The sequence below is a fragment of the Paroedura picta genome, chromosome 9, assembly GCF_049243985.1.
Source record: "Paroedura picta isolate Pp20150507F chromosome 9, Ppicta_v3.0, whole genome shotgun sequence".
Classification (NCBI taxonomy): domain Eukaryota; kingdom Metazoa; phylum Chordata; class Lepidosauria; order Squamata; family Gekkonidae; genus Paroedura; species Paroedura picta.
In genome coordinates, this window is record NC_135377.1 from 74,493,027 (window position 1) to 74,516,105 (window position 23,079).

General features: G+C 50.7%; 1 protein-coding gene across 7 annotated transcripts in view; it reads right to left on the minus strand.

Annotated features, from left to right (window-relative positions):
* Positions 1-23,079, minus strand: part of TRIO (trio Rho guanine nucleotide exchange factor) — a 309,088-nt gene that overhangs the window by 146,105 nt on the left and 139,904 nt on the right. For all 7 annotated transcript variants that reach the window (XM_077353339.1, XM_077353341.1, XM_077353340.1 and 4 more), the window contains exons 17-25: positions 22,792-22,983; positions 21,613-21,762; positions 15,184-15,298; positions 13,252-13,367; positions 11,428-11,550; positions 8,224-8,418; positions 7,995-8,110; positions 2,082-2,148; positions 1,423-1,532 (exon numbers count right to left, since the gene is read on the minus strand). In XM_077353339.1, coding sequence (XP_077209454.1) covers positions 1,423-1,532; positions 2,082-2,148; positions 7,995-8,110; positions 8,224-8,418; positions 11,428-11,550; positions 13,252-13,367; positions 15,184-15,298; positions 21,613-21,762; positions 22,792-22,983 — 1,184 coding nt within the window. The remainder of the gene's footprint in view (positions 1-1,422; positions 1,533-2,081; positions 2,149-7,994; positions 8,111-8,223; positions 8,419-11,427; positions 11,551-13,251; positions 13,368-15,183; positions 15,299-21,612; positions 21,763-22,791; positions 22,984-23,079) is intronic.

Below are 23,079 nucleotides of genomic sequence, written 5' to 3' on the forward strand. Positions count from 1 at the left end.
AGAACGAATGCGAGGAAATTAATTCAAAATAATTTAAAGCTAAACACCCAGAAGAAGTTCCTGACAGAGCGGTTCCTCAGTGGAACAGGTTTCCTTGGGAGGTGGTGGCTTCTCCATCTTTGGAAGTTTTTAAGCAGAGGTGAGAAGTCTTCTGACAGAAATGCCGATTTTATGAAATTGAGGAGATGGTGAGTGGGTGGGCAGGAAGGGATGTGCCCGGGTTTGTCTCTTGTGGTCCTTCCTTGCCTACCCAGGGAATTGCTGATCACCCCTGTGGGATGGGAGGTGAATTCCTACCAGGCCAGGCTGGATTCTGGAAATTTTTGGTGGAGATATCACTAGGGCATGAAATTGGGGTCATACTTGGTGGGCAGGTAGTTGTGAGTTTCTGCAATGTGCAAGGGGTTGGACTAGATGACTCTGGAGGTCCCTTCCAACTCTATGATTCTAAGTTACAGTAATCCAGTTTGAAAGTGAATGTTGCATGGACCACAGTGGCTGTGTCTTCTGAGGCCAGGTAGGGCACTAGCAGCTTCGCCTGGCAGACATGATAAAATGCCAGGCAGGTTACAGACTCATCTCATGAGATCATAGCATCTTGAAAAACTTTTGTTATTCCCTCTGGTTTTTCAAATGTAAGATTTGTATGAAATCCTGCCCCGAACCTGCACTCCCCTTCCTGCCCCTGCTGTGCAGACGCCGGACCTGGGAAGCCCTAGTTTAATTAAACTAACGATGGTTGGCATGGATTTCTGAAACCAGCACCCGTCCTCTGCAAGTGGAATTAGGGCTTCCCCAAAGTCACGACCATTTTGGATCAGAACAGAGTTTTGCGTTATGTCTGAGCAGAGTCCCTGTCCACTGGCCAAACCAGGGCTCCAATGGCTTACAAACAAGAGAGCAAAGACACATGATGGGAAGAAGTTGCCAGCCAACTTTGGTGTCTCATGGCCGGTATCAAAGATATACAGTATCTGAACATTCCCGTACTTCTTCCAGCACAAAATGGACATGAAGCCCAGAAGAGACGTCTGTAACTTGAGGAAGGTTTGGCCCCTCAGGCTTCTTGTTCTGGGTGTGGGTGGAGGTCGGTCCCATTGAAATCTGGAGAGCGGACTGTGTCCCCAAAGGCCTTAATGATGGGACCTCAGGCACACGAAGAACATCGGCCAAGAGGCCCAAGAGGGAAGAGCCAGGCTAGACAAATGGCCAACACAGAAGTCGCTGTTTTGTTCCATGTTCCAAGCCAAGGCACTTAGCACTTGTATGTATGCAACAGAAGCAGGAAAGTGGATGTCGAGGAACAAGATTCATTCCTTGTAGCCACACACTTGGCATACATTTATATACAGACAAAATAAAAATACCATGACATATTTATGGCTCACGAGACCTGAGCGCATTGTCGCTCTTCTGACTCACTTATTGTGGAACTCATAAATCTCCTGCATGTTCCCAAAGATGATGTGCTCCTTGTTGACGATCCCGGGGGGGATCTCCTCCACGCCACTCGTCATCTCCCACAGGTAGGTCTGATTCAAGGGAAGAGAGGAAAGGAGGAGTCAGAGATCTGCAGCAGCCTCCAGCGAGAAGCAAGGACTCCAACAAAGGGCCCTGGAAAAGCTATTTCTTAAAAGAGAGAAGTTCCAGTTCTCCAATACGTCCCCCTCCCAAAGTTTAACATATCAGATCTTGACAATGGGCCTAGTCCTCCATAATGGCAATTTAAAAACCAAGCATTTCTATTTTGTACAACTCCTGTGAAGCACGAGCTCCCTCTTGTTTTAACAATACCTGTCCAAAGAATGAACTGGTTCTCGAATGTGCGGCATGCATAATGGAAGCATCAACAGAGGATCATGCCCTCACAATAACTCTAACCCTTAACAAATTCAATTCACAACACTCTGAAAAGCACAATGCATTATGCTCCTGTTCCGTCACAGGGGTTTTAATAGAGCAAAGAGCCAGAGGTACAAGCCAGCTGAGGCAGAGCCCTGTAAGGTCTGGCCCTGACATGCCAGCACGCATAGGACACTGGCCACGTCCCCCCTGAAGCAAGCTCTAGGCTGGCCACTTACATCCATGCACTCTCGGAGGTCCCTCACATACGCCTTCTCGGTCTGAATGAGCTCGGCCATAATGAACCTAGACAGCAGCAGGGAGAAAAGCACATCCGCTTAGCAGAATGACCACTCAGCACTCCCTCGTTCAGCACAGCAGGCGATGACTCTCACTCCAAGAGCTGACTGTCCAGAGGGAAAGGGCTGCCTCCCACTCCTCTGCGGAGCTAATGGGCCGGGGGCATTGCACTGGCGAAAGGTGATTCAGGTGGATGCAGGATGGAACATGCCTGGTCCCGATAATAATTAGAAGTCCGGGGGACGGGGACTCTCCCCCTTTTTCTCCCAGAGCCTTTTTTCATTTGTTTCCGATGGTAAAAGTGAAACATTTGAGCATTACCGAAAAATACTCCCATGAAATCTATTCTTTTAGAATAAGTGAAACTCTTTTAGAGACAAGACGGGCACACAGTTGACCAGCCTTTCCACTGAGAAACACTTAAAACGTTCTCCAGGCTTCAAGAAACCTCAGAAGTGGAGCAAAGGTGCAGAATATGGCTGGGAAGCAGTGCTGTGGCCACGCCCACCCAAGGCCCCTCCCGGCCCATCATTGTCCATTTGGGGAGGAGGGCAGGTCAAAAGGGTCATATATGGAAGGCTTTCTCAACCAGGGTTTCATGAACCCCGGGGGGGGGGGGGGGTTGACAGCTCTGGAAGGGGTTCTTGAATGGAAGGGATTTGATTAATTTTAAATATATATTTTTTAAATTGTTAAACATTTATTGGCTGATATGACCATATGTGATCATGTCAACGCTCCCAAATGGCCAATAATGGGCCTGGAGGGGGTGGATCTTAATTTCTGACTAGAGCCCAAAGTTTAGGTTATTCATAGTGACTTAACCAGAAGCAACTGCTATGGGACACTCCCCATGTGGAGGGCCTGTGGTCTGGACAGTCTTGGACCTCCACACAAACAGAATTAGCAGAATATGGATGCAGTCAGAAAATAAGGTCCTTTTGCAACAGCCAAAATGTTATATATTTGCAATTATTTAATGGGATACAGCCCTGAAGCCCCGTAATTTATTTGTTTGTTTGTTTGTCTGTTTATGTTTTTATCATAGAGTTGGAAGGGGCCATACAGGCCATCTAGTCCAACCCCCTGCTCAACGCAGGATCAGCCCAAAGCATCCTAAAGCATCCAAGAAAAGTGTGTATCCAACCTTTGCTTGAAGCCTGCCAGTGAGGGGGAGCTCACCACCTCCTTAGGCAGCCTATTCCACTGCTGAACTACTCTGACTGTGAAAAATGTTTTCCTGATATCTAGCCTATATCATTGTACTTGTAGCTTAAACCCATTACTGCGTGTCCTCTCCTCTGCAGCCAATGGGAACAGCATCCTGCCCTCCTCCAAGTGACACCCTTTCAAACACTTAAAGAGGGCTATCATGTCCCCTCTCAACCTCCTTTTCTCCAGGCTGAACATTCCCAAGTCCCTCAACCTATCTTCATAGGGTCCCTATGCATGTATCTATGGTCCCTATGCATGTATCTATTTATTTATTTATTATATACTAGGGGCAAAGCCCGTTGTATCCAAGAATACAGCAGGCGCTAGAGCTTGGAAGTGGGAAGAGGAAGGGGAGGAGTTGTCCAGTCTGTAAGGGCATGGGGTGAATGTGTGTGTTGTGTGGGAGGTTGTGGTGGCAAATGAGGGTATGGGTATGGAGATATAGGTCAAGAACCTGTGGTTTGGAATCTTCGTTGAGTGTGGGAGAGGACTGACCTTTGGGAATTGTGGCAGAGTGGTTACAGCTCCCCAGGCAGAAAGGGCTACTTTGGACTGGGTTGTGGTAGAGAAGAAACATTTAAGGCCTCCCACACAGGTTGTTGTTGAATTGAAAGACTTGAGGCCTACTGCACAGAGTTGTTGTGCAGATGAAACAGGAAATAAAAGAACCAATTTTGTCTTCAGAATATCTCTGTGCAGTGGCCTCAAATCTGCAGAGTTGCAAAGAAGAAAGACACATGGCTTGGCTGTGTCTAACCTCCGGCCAGAGCAGCATTTTAAGTGAGAAGGGGCTTATCTGTGGCCTCCCTGTCAGCTGTTTGGCAGAAGGGGAAAGTTCCCCACCCTCAAAAAAATGCCCTCAGACTCCTCTGCATTGCTGTCTGAAGGAAAAGGCCTCCCTCCCCTCCGTCAAGAGGCTCCTTCGCAGCAAGCCTGAAGGGAGGGAGGGGGGAGCGCACTCTCCAGCCTCCTGCCAGCTCTGTCAGGGTTCTGAGGCAATTTGCAGTTGGACATGACAGTGAGGACAGCCTTGGGGCGAAAAGGGCTGGCACAGCCTCTGTTCTCATCCCCCTTGGCAGCCCTACTGATCTCCTCTCCCTGCGGTGGTCAGGAGCAGACTGGCAGCCATGTCTCCTGATTGCCCCTGGCTGGGCTGACTGAATGGAATTTTGGATGGATGGGGCCTTCCGATTGGCCCCTCCGCTTGTCAGTCCGGGGCCAAGGGGCCGTTGCCCCCCCCCCCCATCCTGGACTGAGCCCACCCCAACACCCCTTACTGTTTTATTAAAAGGGAACAGATTTATATACCGCCCTCTGTTGAGGTTCAGGGCGGTATACATGGAACGTAAAAAAACCCCCAATACATGGAACTTACTGTAGTTTTCCATAGCATGCAAATAACCTCAATAATAATAATTTTAACATTTGGTAACATTCTGAGCACTTGTAATGATTTGTGCCCAGCAGGTGGTGGTTACCACTTTGCTGCACCTTGTATGACATAGTTAGGTAAGAGTCTCCTCTTTCAGAGCTTCTTTTCCAATGTTAGTAATGCAACAGCAACAGTAAAAACATGATGGAATACAATTATGATGAACTCCGGTTAGCATAGGGTATAATGTCAACTTTGTATTAGTATTAGAGTATATTATACATTTCTGCATGTCATAAATTTATGTTAAGAAAAATTGCTATTTATATTTCAGCTGAGGAAGTCAAAACGTGCTAAACTAATACTTATATTGGTATATTGTTACTGGAAATATTGATTTATATATATTCAACAATAAAGAAAAAGAATAAAGTATGAAGACTTGTCAAAAAAAATTTCCATTGACCTTACAGGGTTTCCCCCCCCTTATATTGATACCATGTACTCCTCTCTCTCTTTTTTTGTAGCAAACTAAGGCATTTATAACTTTTAAATTCCACAAATATTACAATTTTATACACTAGGCATGTTATAAATGAGGCATTTAATGTTGTTAAAACAGTAAAGTTTGTATAGGTTTGACAGGACAGTAAGAATTACATAGAGTTCAATCCCCCCCCCCCCCCCCAGATTTTGATTTTTTCATGGGGAAAATTCACTTTAGAATGTCTGGAAATTTAGCCTCTCTAGACAGAAGACCCTCCCATCCACCTGGCAGGGGAGCAGGATGCCGCCCACGGGGAAGGGCTTCAACTCCATGCCCAGAAGAGGAGCAGAGAACAGTCTAAGGCCCATTATGCACGGCCGCCGAAACGGCGATTTCGGGTCACATGGAAAACGCGGAGGGGGAAGACGCGATGCATACCGGTTATGCACGGGGCGGGGCGCGACGGCGGCAAAACCCAGAGTAACCGATTATGCACGCGCCGATCCGGGCGCCGCTTCTGGTTGCGCCCCGCTCACCCGGAAGCTGCGCTTTCTTCCGCGTTTCACTGACGCGGCTTTTTCGGCGGCATGCACCGAAGCTGCAGCCGGTTGCAGCCGGCTCCGTGCGTTATCCGTGATTTTAGTCGCCGCCATTCCACCCCGAATGTGCGCTAAAACCCCCGTGCATAATGGGTCTAAGGAAGTTCAATACCACCCACCGCCTGTAAGTGGAGGGGAAAAGAGCAGTTCTACCATAATCTAGACTAGCGAGACAGAGGAACTTGGGTTAGCCCCTGCCTTTTTAAAAAGTTTAATTCTAAACACAGGCCTCCTCCCCCTCGTTGTTCCATATGGGGGACAGAGCAGTATAAACATAGCCTCGCCTGCTGCCAGCCCGCCCTGCAAGGGTTGAGCTCAGCCACAGACTCCGTGGGGGCTTTTTTGAGGTGCCCCCCTTCTTGGGAACAGGCTGTCAAATGCATCTGGGGGGGGGAAGGGGAGGGCACTTTGCTCTCTTCCCCTCAAAGCAGAACAGTTTCATGAACTGTTTCAAGTTTTTCAAGTTTCATGAAGTTTTTTGAAGCACTGGCTTCAAAGAAAGGGTTTATGGTTTTGACAGCATTTGTATCTAAGCAATTATTGTAAGCAGCTTTGGGACAGAAGGGAAAGATGGTATATAAATATTTGCACATGACCCACCGAAGCAAGATCAGCTTTTAGTTTTATTTAGAAAGAACTGCGGGACAACTCTGCTTCCCCCTTTCTTGCATTTATATGGATCAATGCTTGACAATTTTACTGAGACCCGGGGGGGGGGTAGTCTTTTGCTGAGGGTTGTTGCCACCGCCTGAGCCCCTGCTCCACTTGCTTTCCCGCCGGTGCCCCTGACTTCCCGCCACCCACTGGGGGGCGCTGCCAGCAGCAGTTGCGCAGTGCCACACCGAGGGGGAGCCCAGCCATGGCGGCCGCTAGAGAGCACCAAAGGTGAGCCGGTGGCAGAGTGGCAGGGCAGCCCCCAAGGCAGCAGCCGGGGAGGAGGACGAGGAGGAACTGCGGCCTGGTACCAACTGATGCACGAACCGGTACCGGTCTCCGGACTGGGGATTGGAGACCACTGCCTTACAGGACAGGGATCTGATCCAAAACTCTAAATTCTCCAGGAGGTGTCCAGGGCTGAAATATGTCAGATCTTTCTCCGGATAACCAATGCCCCCTCTTACAAGTTGTGTAAAGTTTCAGGCCTTCCCTTGTGCATACTTGCAGGGCAGATTGAATCGGGTCCCCTCAGATTGTGGCTGTGCCCTTGTGGGCTTCACCCAGTAAAGGCCTCATCCTCCATGCCCTGTATTGCCCTTTGTATGGTGACGTATGAATCAGGTTGAATATAGTACTGTCCACTCTCTTTCAACCTGATGACGATAAAATAATATGGCAAATGTTTTCCTTCCTGTCACTTTAATGGGTGCTAATTTCATTTGCTCATGCATTATTTTGAGAAAAAGGTTGATTTCGTATGGCTGAGGAATCCTTGTTTTAGTTGATGTATAATTCTTTCTTTTCAGTTCATTTATTTTATTCTGCATTTGCAATTTTCTTAGTGGGTTCACTTGTTTATAGTGTGACATATATGTATATATATTTTCAATTTACTGTTTTAATGCTTTGTCTGTATGACTGTTATGTTTTTAGCTTCAACAAGAAATTCAAATTCAGAATAGTCACTCATCAAAAGAAATTGTCAATATGTTTAGTGAACCAGGAGATTCTAAGGGTTCATTTCTGACAGCAAGCAGAAGGGGCTTGAAAGACATACATACGGGATTGGAGGAGGGGGGGGGAGTTTATGTTGAGAAAGCGCTTGAGCATATGCTTGGAAGTGGCACCTGTCACCCATCCAGGTGTGGCCTGGAGGGAAACCTAACAGAGAACACAAAGGAGACGGCCTCCAAGAGGAGCAGGGGGGCTTCTGCCAAGGGCTGCCAGCCTGTCACTTCAGACTAAGCACGCTTGCCAGCCTTTGAGGCCTGTCTTCTGGGCCACAGGACTGCAGGGGCCCTCCTTCTTGCTCCTTCTGTAACATTTTACAAACACAATATTGACATTTTATAATGGTTGCTGCCAGAAAAAAATGCTTGAATTAGTCCAGTTTCTAGATTCATAATGCTATTATGGAGACACATAACAAAGCACCAATGGGAGGGGGAGGGGGTAGAGGTGCGAACAGGATGCCAAACCATAGGCAAAGATTTTTATGGGGGAGGAAAATAAATGCTATTACTCTTTCCTGCGGGCAGATTTCCTCTTCTCTTCGTTGAGCTCATGAGCAGCATCTCGCAATTTCACCTCTGACCCAGGCACACTGGCAGGGATTATGTCTAGCTGCAGGCTTTTACTCTAAGGGGGGGGGGGGGGGGAGAAAGACAACAGAGTGAGTGGAGGCCACAGGAAAGGCAGGCAGCTGCTCCCGAAGACGCCAACGTTCCTCTTTCCAGGACAAGGGCACTCACCGATTTATTGGAGTCCGAAGCAATCCCCAGGGCTTTCTCTAGAGAGGTCCTATGTTTTTCCATACGCAGAGAGAAGTCCCGGTACCTTTTGTCCACTGCTGTGACACATTTTTTGATCTCTGCGGCATGGGCGTGTCCCTTTTCACAAAAGCCGTCTGCCAGCTGGATCAGGAGCTTCACCCTCTCTTTGGTTTGCTGGGGGAGGCACAAGAGGCAGAGAGGAGGGCCAAAAGGCAAAGTCACCCACAGCTGCAAAGAAGGCAACTCTGGGGCGGGATCCTCATTTACAAGCTGTTAATGTTTTGCTAAGATAAAGACAGACGAAAACTTTTCAATCTAGTGACGGGGGGGGGGGCATTTTTGGCTTTGGTAGGGATACCTGCAAAGTGAGAAGCCCGGGGGAGGGGGGGGGAGGATCCAAGTGAACTGCCCTGAACAGTCCCTAACCGAATGACATCTCAAAATAAAGAAACCAGAATGGAAGTTTCTAGTCCTCATGGTGACAGAGGAAAGGCTAGAAGTGTACCAGCAGAAATGTCAGGGAGAGAAACTGGCTTCTGGTGCTCACAGCACCTCCAATGGTATCCTCCCCACCACTGTGGTCCCAACCCTTCCCTGACCTTGAGTGGACCCCAGACCAATGTCTCAAGTGCCACCGTGGCCCCAGTTCTCCTTAGTCTGAACATTAAATAACTTGAGAAAGACTTTGCTTCGCACGTCTGTCTGTAAAAGTAGAGCCTTCCAAACAGGTGGCAGAATTCCAGAAATGGCTGTTATCAAAACTAGAACTACAAGCATTTAAAGCCTTTAACAGGCCTCTATATCGATGAAGGTTTGACCCAGTCTGCAACATATTTTTATTTCTTAGATTTTTATGCTGCCCTCCCTTACGGCTCAGGGCGGTTTACATATAACGTTGTGGGGCACTACATGGAACAATCTAAGCATAGAACATGGTCAGAAAGAACATCAGCCATAATCCAACAGTGGTTTAAATTAACATAATATCAATGATTCTGATCAACAATAATATAACAGGAACGACAACTTAGATTAAAAACCCCAGAGAGGTCAGACTGGTTCAGGCCATGGAGGAGGTGTCTGAGGGGGGCCTGTGGTCGGTCTCAGGCCAGTGCCTGGCGGAGGGGCTCCCTCTTGCAGGCCCTGTGGAACTGTGGGAGTTGAAGGAGGGCCCTGATCTCTTCAGGGAGCTCCTTCCACCAGGTGGGGGCCAGGATGGAGAAGGCTCTGGCCCTCGTGGAGGACTGACGTGCTTCGTCTGTTAGAGCAATGGGCACCGTTTCCACCCCATGGCCAGGCTGGAAATGGGTCAAAGTGGCTGAAGTTTCCTCCAGGAATGCTGATATTTGGTCCACCACTGCACTTTCAACTAACGTCCCCAGGAACGCTAAATGTGAGGCGGGGTGGTAATTGTCAGGGACGGGGTTTTGAGCAACGGGCATACCACCACATTTTTTAGTCCTTCCAGGAATTTATTTATTTATTTATTTGTTCGATTTTTTCCCTGCCGCTCCCCGAGGGCTCGTGGTGGGTTAACAATTCGTTAAAACCACAATAGAACCCCAATAAACCTCATAACAATAAAACACGCTCAACATAAACAAACCAGCAAGATGTCAAGAAAAGACCCGGCGGAACATCTCAACCCAATTTGATCAGCCCCTAACAGCCCCTTAAGGGCGGAGGGAGAAAGGGGAAGGAGGGGGGCCCTGGGGACACCGGCTGCCCCGCTCCTCCCTCCCATGAAAACCTCTGCTGACTCATCCAGCCCACGGGGCCATCAGGATGCTGTGGCTTGGACTACTGTTCTACCATATTGTTCTGTTTGTTATGACTGTATTGTTACCGTTTATAACTAGTGAGTTATCTGTATTGTTCCCTGTTCCGCTAAGTTTTATGTAAATCGCCCTGACCCTCAGGGTAAATAAATAAAACAAACAAACAAATAAAATATCTCTGCATATGAAGGTGCTGCAATATTTTGAAGGATTTCTGGAACAAGATACAAAAAGGGATAAAAGTAATTACTGGAAAATAGGATCTTATGCCACAAAGTGGCTCCTGGACCGTAGCACATGACAATGACCTGAACCCCTGGCCTTCAACTCCACAGCTTTAGCTGAGACTACAATGGGCTGCAAAAAATATGGTTCCTAATGATAATGATTATGTTGTTGTTGTTAGGTGCGAAGTTGTGTCCGACCCCTCGTGACCCCATGGACAATGATCCTCCAGGCCTTCCTGTCCTCTACCATTCCCTGGAGTCCATTTAAGTTATGGACATATTTAAATACTGAAGCCAGATTCTGCCAAGAATTGTGTCCAGAAACATTGGCCCATGTTTCTTGGATCAAGAGTGACCCTGTGGAGTCTATAAGAAGCAATGCTGAACAGAACGTCATACTTGGTCTGAAGGGCAGGGGCAACAGGCTGCCATAAGAACGGGAAGGAGGAAACTCGGGTGTCCAGCAGGGGACGCTTGGTATAGTAGCAGCTGCATGAATGTTGGTGTTTTGTATTGGATTTTTTTATTTGTGTATGTATACATTTTTTGAAAACAAGCAATATGAAGCACAGTTTCCAACCAAACCGAACCCCCATTAGACCCCACGGGCCTTTGGCGCCAACTGTGCTGCTTCCTCCCCTTGCTGCCACCTGCCCAGCCGCCTCCAGCACAGCGCTCTGCAAGCAACAGCACCGGAAGGAACCGAAGCGGGATCTTTAAAATGGAACACCAAACTCATAAGCCAAGGAGTGCTAGACTCTGCACACAAACTCAGCTTTTTACAGGACTGAAGGGCATCCTAGAGAGGGCATCAAGACAGAGAAAGGACAGCTGCCAGCAATCCAAGAGGAGATCATGCAGAAATTTATGTTGCTGCACTAAAAAGTTCGTACGGGGTCCTCCTGCACATACCTGCTGTCAATAATTGTGTGCTCCACATCCTAATAAGAATGTGCCACAACTACTGCTTGGGTGGCAGAAACTTTATGGGTCATCCAGTCCTCATGTCAGTCCTCAGTAACAATCTAACAGACTCTCAAAGCTCCTGCTTTGAATCCTGAAATAATTTGGCACTTTAACTGCCAAGGCTGCGGACCTCCTGCTCCAGCACGGTGCACTACTCCAGTCCAGCCCAGAGAAAACAAGGCTGGTGTCAGACAGCGGGTACAGAGAATTACCTTTGCGGTGATCTGGAATTCTTCGTGCTCTTTCAATAGCTCTTGAGTATGCTGGATACTGGAACCAGTGGAAGTGTGGGTGGATAAGTAAAACTCCCCATTGTCATGGATCCATTCGAGAGCCTAGGAAATTCAGCAAGAAGAGTTTCAACACATGAGACGAAGCAATCCCTCCACGTCAAGTCTTTTTCAGCACTTTGGTCCCAGCATTTCTTTCCCTGCTGCCCAAATAAATTGTCTTGTGAGGTGATCATTCGGGAAACACTAAACACAAAGCCGATTCCCGGAGGGAAGGAAAGTCCCTTGCTGCAGAACTGAATAGAGTCTGAAGAGGTGTCATCAAGAAGCTCACCATCGGGTGACTTTTCAGACCAGTCCCCAGGAATTACGGACCTTGTAATCTACTGGCTTAACTGGCCTGAGGCCCGGCACAAAAGCTTCCGGGTTGAGAAGCTACAATACTCAAAGACACCATTTTACAAAAACGAATCGCAGGAGGAGCCCCAGGGCCCTTCAATAAAAGACGCAAGAGCATCCAAGGGCTCCTCCTCTCCTTCTATGAGGAAGCCATGGGAAGCATTCCGGCCAGGGACCTGGCTGATGCATCTCCTCTCGATGCCATTTCAAACCCTTCCTGGGCTAGCCCTTCCTGAGGATCCTCGAAGCCGGAGGGGGAGGGGGGGGGGGAAGGATGACCTAAGACTCCGGTCCGGGAGACCGGGTGCACCTCTCCAGTCTGCCGTGAAGCCTGACGTCCCGTCATTCTTGGTCCCACTGACCTGACCAGGTGGCGGTGAGAATAAAGCAGGCCTCGTACCTGGGCTACTTTGGAAGAGAGCCTGCCACTCTCATGCATCATCCCTTACAAAATCTGTCCAGGCCCAGCGGGAGAGACAGACAGCCACACCGGAAGGCAGGTCGGCAGAGGAGCTGCATTTTTTGTACCTCGCTCTTCACTGCCCAAAGGGGCTTCCCATGGCCTTCCCTTCCTCTCCCCGCAACAGACACCCTGTGAGGAAGGTGGGGCCGAGAGAGCTCTGAGAGAACTGGGACAGGCCCAAGGTCACCCAGCTGGCTGCATGTGGAAGAGGGAGAGAGGGGAATCAAATCCGGCTAAGATGCAGGCAGAATATGGAGTCTCCTCACTGCTTTCCATAGGTCTCTGAAGCTGTAGGTTCTGGTCCAGCCCTCCACCCTCCCCCAGCCCTCCTTCTGGCTCGGAAGGTACAAGCCAAGAAGTTTAATTCTGGGTAGGAGTTTTTGTGTGATTGCCTAAAGAGGTTATACCCCGAAATATACTTATCATTCTTTGATGATCTTCAAGGTGCCGTGGACTCACAGCCCCCGGTGCCTGCTGGATGTTGGAGCCCCCTGCCTCCTGCGGTATCTGGTGCCCCATAAGGAGTTGCTCCTAATCCTCCACAGGAGGCATCGGGAAGGCAAGGCCAGAAATGCTCCAGGCCAAGTGCAGCGGGTTACAGCTACCCTTTGCGATTCCCAGCTGGCCTCGTTTGTTTTCCGCCTTGCAGAGCCCTGCATCTCAAGCCTCCGGCGTGCCTCGTTTAAACCAAGCTATTCGATCCAGGGAATGTCCTGGAAATGCAACAGCCCTTGCAAGCCACATCTCAATACCTTTGGCAGGTGCGTGTGCCAATGAATGTGATGAATTCAACACCACCCCAGTGCAGAAGAGGACTCTGCGGACGCCAAGCAAGAGAGGGCAGCGGCTGGGCTGCTGTCCGGCCTCCTCCCTGGGAGCAGAGCTGCGCGCAGACAGGAACCCAGTTCTACGGCCCCCAAGGGAACAGCGAGGCGGGCCCTGACCTGCTTGGCACTCCTCTCAAAGACCACGTATTGCTGACACTGGTCCAGGCGCCTCTTCCTCATGGTCCAGTAGTGCAGCACACGGTTCTCCCTCTGGAAGAGTTCGTTGAGGATATCTGCCAGGGAACCAAGAGAAGGACTTAACCAGCTTGCTGAGCTAGAACTGAATCCCCGAGGAAGCCACCTAAGGTCTAGTTCCCAAGGAAAGGTAAATGAACATGGAAGAAGAGCTGCCACCTAAGGTGGCTGACAAAACCCTTTCCCTTCCTCTCCCCACCACAGAGGTAGGTGAGAGAGCCCTAAGAGAGCTGCTTTGAAAGAACAACTCTACGAGAACTGTAACTAGCCCAAGGTCAGCTAGTTGGCTGCATGTTGAAGAGGTGAGGGGAATCAAATCCGACCCTCCGGGTCAGAGGCCGCTGCTCTCAGAGGAGGACAGAGACAGCCCAGCAGCAGCAGGTGAAAACAAGAGGGAGAGGTGGTTTGTAAACCGAGCAACTGGCTCCTTGTTCTGACTAGCCAACCTCTGAGTGGTCTGTGAACAGAGAGCTTGCATGCCTGGCCTGTGGAATCCCCAAAGTCTGTCCAGTCTGAACCGTTTCTATCTTGGCATGCTCCAATCATGTGGACATACATAGCTGAAAAGAAAGAAGCTGCACACCCGGTTTTGAATCCCCACTCTCCCGTGGGGCACCCTCCCAGCTCAAGCTACCTTACAGGGCTGTTGTGAGGAAACAATGGAGAAGGAGAGAATGCTGGGAGCAACGCTGGGGGTGGAAACAAAGTCTATAAACAAGGGTTTAAAAGAGGCCCCTTGAGCGTGGCTGCTGGTGATGACTCAGCGTTGGGGCATTCGGCAGGTAATCCATGCGGCAGCCTGTCTGCGGAGCGGGACCTTGCTGAGACAGCCTTCGCTCGCCAGTCTCAAGACGCCGTGTCAGCTGGCCCTCCACTTCCAGGGGCCGCTCAAGGTCTGGCTATGGCCTTTAAAGGCCCGACATCAGTGGCTCTCTGCCTTCCTTTACTACGCTGCCTCCTGTAGTGCGACCCCCAAGCGTAAAATTAGGCAAGTGTCATTTCACAGAAATTAAACCCAAACTGACCAGTGGTGTGAAGATCCATTGTTCACAATGATTGTGTATAACCTGGTTATAGATTGTATAGAAATGGGCAGGCGCCTTCAGGAGGAGTGGCAACAGTGGCAGCGCCCCCCCCCCCCCCGGGCAAGCTGCTCACCCTGCAGCAACTCCTGTGAAAGGGCCGTTTAGCCCCCAAAGGGGTCCCCCAAAGGGGTCCCCAAAGGGGTCCCCGACCCCTAGTTTGAGAAGCACTGCCCTACATGTTTAGGAAACAAGGTATTTAAACAGCAGCCACATCCTGCGATCCCCTCTGCACCTCTCTGCCACCATCTTTAGATTCCTCTCCCTTTAACCAAAGATGAGGCCAGCCACTCTGAGAAGCAGGCATTTCGGTTTGCTCTGGCAACTGGATGTTTCCTTCTTCATATGGTTTTATTCTGCTTTACTAGAACGTTAAGGTCTGTATGTGATGTATCTGTAGAGGCAGGGTGCTACCCTAGAAAGAACTACATATAGGCACGAATGCACCCAAAGCCACCCACACTGAATGGCCGTGAGGGCTGGGTGCTTTGGCCGCCAAAGTGGGGCCTCCCCCCGTGTGCCGTGACACTGGCTGCTTCGGGCTGGAGCAGGCGCTTTGCTGGCCACAGCCCCAACCCACCCTCCTGGGCTTGGGGTTCTGTCACTCTGCTTCTACTTTATCCCTGAACGCTTCTACTGACTTGGCTGCAAGACTCCTGGCCTGAGCTGGGCCGACTGACAGCAAGCCAGTGAATTCATTGGAGACAGCTGCCTTCCCCAGGGCTCTGCCGCTGGACATTACGCGGGACTCTAGCCAATCTACTGAGCTCACTTTTGACCTGCTGTTCCGGGGCCTTGATGTGAGTCACCATCCCGGGCATATTGACGCTGTTCCGGTGCAGATATTTCAGGAAGACATCGGCGTTCCGTCGGGCGAGTGTGCAAGCCTAGAAAGGACCATATAAACACATCCACATGAAGGGCCATGCCGGGGGTGGCACACGAAAGATTAAATCACAGCTGAGTGGAACCAATCCGATGCAGTCCAGACGATGAATGCCCTGACCAGAGGGGCATCCGCTGAGGCGGCAGCGGCACCTGCAGGAAAGGCAGTCCCTGGCACCGTGCTGTGCGTGTGTGGCACAAGGGGGGCCCCATGGATGAGGGGTGGGAAGAAAACATTGGACCTTACCTGAAGGTTTCTTCTCTCCAGTGGGGCGAAGTCATCCAGGTGGTTAGGTCAGGCCTCTGAGCGCTCAGGTAGGGCAAACTGGGATGGAATTTTTGGGCCAAGCCTCTTTGAGTGACCTCTCCAGTCCAAGCTTTGCTGCACAGTCACGGTCATATCTGTCATCAACAATAGCTTGTCCAAGAGAATGTCCTGCATCCCCTTCTGCCAAGTCCTCACTTGGGCGGGAAGCGGGTGACTTCGACCCCTGAAGAGAACAAGCCTTCTGGTAAGGTCCAATGTTTTGTGCTCCTTCAGTGGGGCCAAAGTCATCCAGGGGGTGAGCTGTTCCCAAGCGCATGCCAGGGTGGGACATACTCTCGTCATTCTCGTCCCACCTGTTGAAGCACTCCGCACCCCAAGGACGCTTCAGTCGAGATCATCTGGTTGCTTTACGAAGGTGGAAGCCGATGACCAGGTCGCCTCTCTGGAAATCTCTGACTCCAGGGCGTTGGTGGAGGAGGGGGCAGAAGAGGCAGCTGCTCTCGTCTCTAACGCACTTGGACCCTCCCAAGCGGAACCTTATGCCTAAACTACACGTTGCTTGACCCAGAAGGCTAAGGTCGCAGACGAGACCTTCCTGCCCAGGTTCTGAGTATTGTGTGGAATGAACAGAGCATCTGAAGGAGCAGGATCCATCCTCAAGGTGACTGCATCCTGTGAAAGGTCCAACGTTCTTTTCCGGATGATAACGCTGCCAACACCAACACATGCGTGGTTGAAGTGATAGCAATAAGGGATGCCACAATCCACAACAAGATCTTGAGTTCTGCCCATTTAAGGGGCTCAAAGGGCGGCTTCTTGAGAGCCCTGAGTACAATATGTAAGCTCCACGTGGGAGAACTGTTTCGGCCTAGAGGGTTCAGCTATGTAGCCGCCCCCTTGATGTGCACATTCTTAGACAGGCAATGCGCTCAAGCCCAGGTCCAGGCCTGCACTGACAGACGCCATTTGCCTTCTCAAGAGCATTGGCAGCCCGAAGGTTAGTGTTCCCTTGCTCCCAGGAGGAGGGCTATGACGTCCTTGGATTCATGCCAGCCTTGGTGGCCCATGTGTGGACCACCAGTTGTGATTGTAAATGTGCCTGGTTGGCATGAAGCATGACATCAATAATCTTGGATGCAATTCTAACTCTTGTATAGTGTAATAAAATCAGAGTCCAGCAGGAGCACCTTTAAGACCAACCAAGATTAATTCAAGGTGGGAGCTTTCGAGTGCAAGCCCTCTTCCTCAGACTAAGAACTGACCATCATGACAGTGGGGATATGTGAGCAAAAGTTAATCCTGTTCCATCAGTAAACTGTGCCACGGCATCCACACACAGCCGCCTGATGACTCCCTGCCAAGCCAGCCAGTCATAGTGTGCCATTCAATTTCCAAGGCCTCAGTTACAACCCTGTGAAGTCTGGGTGTCCGATGAGGCCTTGGAATCACAGACTGTCCTGTGCAGTAAGCCATCATGCATCACAGAATCATAGAGTTGGAAGGGACCTCCACGGTCAGGATCCTTCTCCAACATCTGAACCAGCCTGGAGAACCACAGACGTGAGTGTAGTATGATAGGTAGTACTCTGGCCCTTACTCTTCTGACCTTGTTTAGTACCTTACTGATGAGCGATGACAGAGGGAGAACTACCGTTGGGAGAACGTGCCCTTGTCCTCTGCCTTTCTATTGGAGAAAGGAGACAGCAACCTCAGAGTCCCGTGCATTGCTGTGTTGCTAGCGGGTCCGTTACTGGAGTGACGAATCTGTTTGTGGCCTGGATAACCACTTCCTGGTTGAGGCTCCATTCTCCTGGGTCAAGGTCCTAACAACTCAGCCAGTCTGCCTGCTGGATTTTTAGACCTTGTAGGTGCTCTCTTTTTATACTTATCAGGTTCATCTCTGGTCACTGAAGAAGGAGACCGGCCTCCATGTATAGTGGTCGGGACCTCTTTCTGTCTAGGCAGTTCACATGTCCCTTTGTTGCCATGCTGTCTGTGCACAACAGACACTATATGAAGAAGACCCACAGTGCCAAGCGGCCTGCTTGCAGCTATAACCCGTTGATGCTGCGCATAATTCCTCTGGCTTGCATTACTTGTTACACTGATCTGTCAAGGTTGCGCAAAGACCATGTACTTGTTGAGATGTCCATGGAATGTCCACCAACGTGGCTCCTCGGCCAGTTGGGTCAGAATCTGGATCAACCAGTTCCTTGTGTTCACAATGTCCCGCTGGTCAGGAAGGAGGGTCCACTGAAGCAGTCGTGCATAGAAACATGACTGGTGGAGATTGTGAGACCATGTCACACCGCCAGATGCATAAGGTCGGTCTTTCTTTTTGAGGGAAGCCTCGCTGCCAGCAAAGTGATCTTCCATTGATTGTCTACTGGCAGGAAAGCCATGGCCATGATTATGAGGAATCCATGACCATGATCTTGTAGGAAGGGGGGGGGGGTTGAAGGACAGTCCAAAATGCAAGGCCTTGCACTAGCAGTGTTGTGCCTTGGGAGAGAAACAAAGAAACGGTCTCGCATCTCTGTGTATTGGAGCATGCAAGTAGGCTTCCCTAAGGCCCAAGGATACAGGATGATCATGACAGGCTGGAAAACTGGGATAAAATGAATTATAATAGTGAAAAATGTAAAGGTACGAAAAGGCATTTAGGTACGAAAAATCAAGTGCATCACTATAAAATGGGTGACACTTGTCTTGGCAGTAGTACATGTGAAAAGGATCTGGGGGTCTTCGTAGGCCGGACACTAAACATGAGTCAGCAGTGGGACTCAATGGCTAGAAAGGCAAATGGGATTTTTGGCTGTGTTAAAAGAAGCACACTGTCCAGTTCACAAGAGGTGATGTTACCACTTTACTCCGCTTTGGTTAGACCTCACTTGGAGGACTGTGTTCAGTTTTGGGCACCACAAACGAAGAAAGATGTAGAGAAACTGAAGCATGTCCAGGAGGGCTATGAAGATGGTGAGGGGTTTGGAGACCAAGTTGTATGAGGAAAGGTTGAGGAAGCTTGGTCTGTTTAGCCTCAAGAGACGGCGACTAAGAGGTGATATGATAACCATCTTCAAATACTTGACGGGTTGTCATATAGAAGATGGAGTAGAGTTGTTTTCTGTTACCCCAGAAGTAGGACCGGAACCAGTGGGTTGAAATTATTTATTTATTAATAATTAATAATTAATTATTTATTAATTAATTCAAAAGAATTTTCGGCTAAACATCTGGAAGAAGTTTCTGACAGAGCGGTTCCTCAGTGGAACAGGTTTCCTCGGATGGTGGGGAATTCTCCTTCTTTGGAAGTTTTTAAGCAGAGGTGATATAAGTCTTCTGACAGAAATGCTGATTTTATGAAATTGGGGAGATGGTGAGTGGGTAGGCAGGAAGGGATGTGCCCGGGTTTGTCTCTTGTGGTCCTTCCTTGCCTACCCATGGAATTGCTGATCACCCCTGTGGGATGGTAGGTGAATTCCTACCAGGCCAGCCTGGATTCTGGAAATTTTTGATGGAGGGATCACTAGGGCATGAAATTGGGGTCATACTTGGTAGGCAGGTAGTTGTGAGTTTCTGCACTGTGCAGGGGGTTTGACTAGATGACTCTGGAGGTCTCTTCCAACTCTATGATTCTACGATTAAAGCACTTCTGTAGACTTTCAGGACGTGATGGTCCATTCTGAATCATCTCTCCATCACTCACAAGTTGAGGCCTTTTAGGTTCAGCACTGCCCGGCAGATCCAAGATTTCTTGGGAACGAGGAAAAGTACCGAATACACACCTGTGAAGTGTTGTTTTGACTGTACTTTCTCTATAGCGACTAGGTGGACCACTTGTCAAATACCTTGTGACGACAGTCACCCCCTGCAGGGTGACTTGGGAGCTGGAGATGCTTTTAAATATCTGTGTGTGGAGGTGGGGAATGTGAATTCTGCCCTGTTGCCATCAGAAATCCTGAATCGAAACCACTGATCAAAGGTCAACTGGTTCTGCACGTCCCAGAAGAAGCAGAACCGGCCCCGACGATGTAGTCAGCCAAAGTGCTTCCTGGCCTGCTGTCCCTTGAATGCCTGCTGGAATGCCTGGGCTTGCCTGGGGGAGTATCTAGGCCTGTACTTGGATGCTTGGAAGCCTCTGAAATCCATTGTGTCCCTTGCACTGCCCAAGGAGCAGTAGAGGTAAGAAGGCTGCTGTGGCCGATATCCGCCCTCTCTGTCTTGCCTTCTCCATAATCGCTACCAGCACGTTCTCCAAGTTAGCGTCTCTAAAGCATAGCCTACCAGAGAATCCCATGCTGCACAGTGTCCTCTGTGAAGGAAGGTCTACCTACCCATTCTTCAACCAGATATTACTTCATAGCCTAATGCTTGCCACTTGTGCCCTGGATCGCATCTTGGGATGTGTTTACCATAAATTCTGTCCTTTTTTGATCTTTGTGATGGCCCGCCTTGCTGATGTCACGATGGCTATGTGATTTGTCTTTTTGAGAGCACTCTTGTTCTTCCTGTCCACCGAATCCTTCAGCATGTTCTCCGCATCCTTGGCCAGGACTGCCCCTGAATGTAAAGTGACCATCGGCAATCCGTTACGGGCACCTTGAGATCCTCCGCTGCATCGTCCGTGAGTGTATAAAGCTTCTTGTCTGCTCATGCCAGGTATGTTCCCCAACCAGGGCTCGCCAATTCAGCTGTTGGAACACCCTGAAAATGGTCATGGACAGGAGAGCTAAACCTTGGGCTCACTGTGTGCTCTTTCGGGAAGTGGGAAGTGGAGCGGGCTGAGGTGGAAGGGGCCCGGAGTTCTCAGACTGGCCTTGTAGACTTGTTGTCTGTTTCTTCAGCAGACTGAGGAAGCTTGCAGATCGAGGCCATCCAGAGAGGAGGAGAGCTGATCGGGAGAGGAGGGCCACGTGCAAAGAGACGGGGGAGCATCCAGAAGGCAAGTTCTTCCGCGGAGGCGGAAGGGCTTGCTAAGCAGGGGGCACCAGGCGACCCGAAGCCTGGCGTGATGCCACGCCTGAAGCTCCTGATGACGTTGGCTGGCAGAAGCTGGCGGCAGTCGGCCGGGGGGTGGGGGTGGGCATCAGTGGTAGGTAGCTGGGGGGAGGGGGTTGCGTAGGGATGCAGAGTGAGAGTGTGAGTGAGCGAGTGAGTGAGTGCAACCCTGCGTGCCCATCCGTTCCGACGGACAGGGACCGAATGCCCATTCGTTTCGACGGACAGGGCTTGAGTGCCCATCTGCTGCGGCGGACAGGGCTTGAGCGCTCCTTTGTCTGGACGGACAGGGCTTGCGAGCCCATCCGTTCGCAGGGACAGAGTTTGAGTGCCAGTCCACACAGATGAACGGAGCACAGTGCCCGACCCTTCAGATGGCCGGAGCACGGGTGCACGTCCCCTGAAGTGGACGCAGCTGGGGTGCCCGTCCCTTCGCAGGGACGGAGCCGGGGGCCTCGTCCCTTCGTGTGGACTGAGGTGGGGTGCCCGTTCTTTCTGGTGGACAGAACGTGTGTGTGTGTGTGAGTGTGTGTGTGTGGACGGAGAGTGAATGCGAGGGGTAGGCATGGGCACCAAGCGGCTCACCAACTGAAGTTCATGACGATTTTTAGCCTGCCGTCACAAACTTCCATGAACTTTTCAAGAATTGGTGGCGGTTCGTGTTTTGAGCAGAGAGCAGGGCTTTAAAGGCACTCAGGGCCGTCCCCTTAAACCTCTGCTTCCTTTTTTTGTCCCGTGCCGCTGTTTTTCACGGCCTCCCCGGGGACGGGAACGCAGGGGCCGAAAGGGACTCCGAGCCCTTTTCTTTTTTTACTAGACCATTTTGGTTCAGTAAAGAGAGAAACGATACAGCTTGCATATTACAGGACTACTATTCCAAGATAGGGAAAAAACAACAAAACACACACACAACAGGCTGCCATTTCACTATGCTTCTCTTCTTCTTGTACATCTCCCTAACGCCGTAGATGACACACTGATGCTTCTTCCCCCCAGGCAGCCCTTTGCCGTAGGAAGTATTTGTGCCCCTCAATAAACAATAGAAATTACCTTCAAGAATGCCTCTTTTTGTTCTAGGTGCTTGCTGATCATCGGAGTCACGTGATCCGTTTCTGAGTTGGGGCCCAGCTTGTCCGCTCCTCCACACCAGTCTTCTTCCCGCTTGTATTCTTGCTCCAGGCTTTCCAGCACGCTGCACACCTGCCAACCAGAAGGGGGAGGACTTGACCTGCGCGCCGCTCCAGGGAGGGAGGGAGGGAGGGAGGGAGGGAGGAGGTGCAAGGATCCCTGGTGAAAGGGCACCCCTGGAGCCCACCCTACAGCCACTGGGGTCAGCTCCGCATCTCCAGCTCCTCCCCGCGTAACAGAGGATGCCTCCTTACTGCCAATCGATTGTGCCACTAATGCTGAGTGAGCCAAGATGGAGGATCGCTAGCACACACAAAGGACCCACAACTAGCGTTGAGGGCTCCATTTACAATCTAATACGCAAGTCCCACCCCCTGTGACTGGGCCAGGCAAAGGCACCGGGGAAGACGTACAACTGCTGCTCTCGGTGAGGCAGCCTCACCCTCCCTCGTCCTCCCCTGTACACAGCCAGCGTGCCCCTTTGGGGATAGGCCGGGATCAGAACACACAGGTGGGGCATGAAGTCGCTGGGCAGGGGATTCCCTGGCTACAGGCCACCAACGTGGGGCAGCTTGCCCTGCCTACAAAACCTGCCGGGGGCACAAAGCTCCTGTTTCTGCTGATGTGGGGTTGGGGGGGGGGGGACAGGCAGAAGGAAGATCTTCCTGGAAGTGGGCTAGAAGCAGATGAGCTCCATCTGGGTTAGGCTTGGCCTTCCCTTCCCTGCCCTGCCCAGTCAGGCAGCCCAGTCAGGCAGACTGTCTGGGCCGTGTGGCTTCACTGTATTATAGTATTTTGGGGGGACATGCTGCTGGGTCCCTTCGGCAAGAACAGCCACATAAAAGGTCCAACTGAGCCCGTGGAACGCAGACCCCGTGGGAAACCACGTTTGCATCATTCCCTCTTCACACCCAGGTCACGCTCACCACAAGCGCCCGAGGCCGGCCCTGGGAACGCAGCGCATGGCCCAGGCCTGTGAAGCCGACGTTTCAGTGACTCCCGGCTTTAAAGAGAACTCCACCTGGAGACCGCTCTGAGAGCATTTCCCGCTGGGCCAAAGACACACCAGTCATCCCAGCCAGTCCCCTCCTCATCCAGTACCTGCTCTGACGTTTTGTAGAAAGCCACGGAGGCGTTCACCAGCTTGAGACGGTCTTCCATCTTGAGCATCAGCTGCTGCCAGTGGGAGGCCACCTTCTCGGCACAGTCCCGGATCATGTCCATGTCGTAGTGATTCGCCTGCAACATCGCCTCCGCTTTCTGCTGCACTTGCAGTGCACTCTGATGCGTTTTCTGAAGAAATGAACAGAAGGTGTGCTGCTTCGCTCACTGAGGCACTCTGTGCATGCTCCACTCCTGGTTCAGAGCAGAATAACGGGTTGCACACGC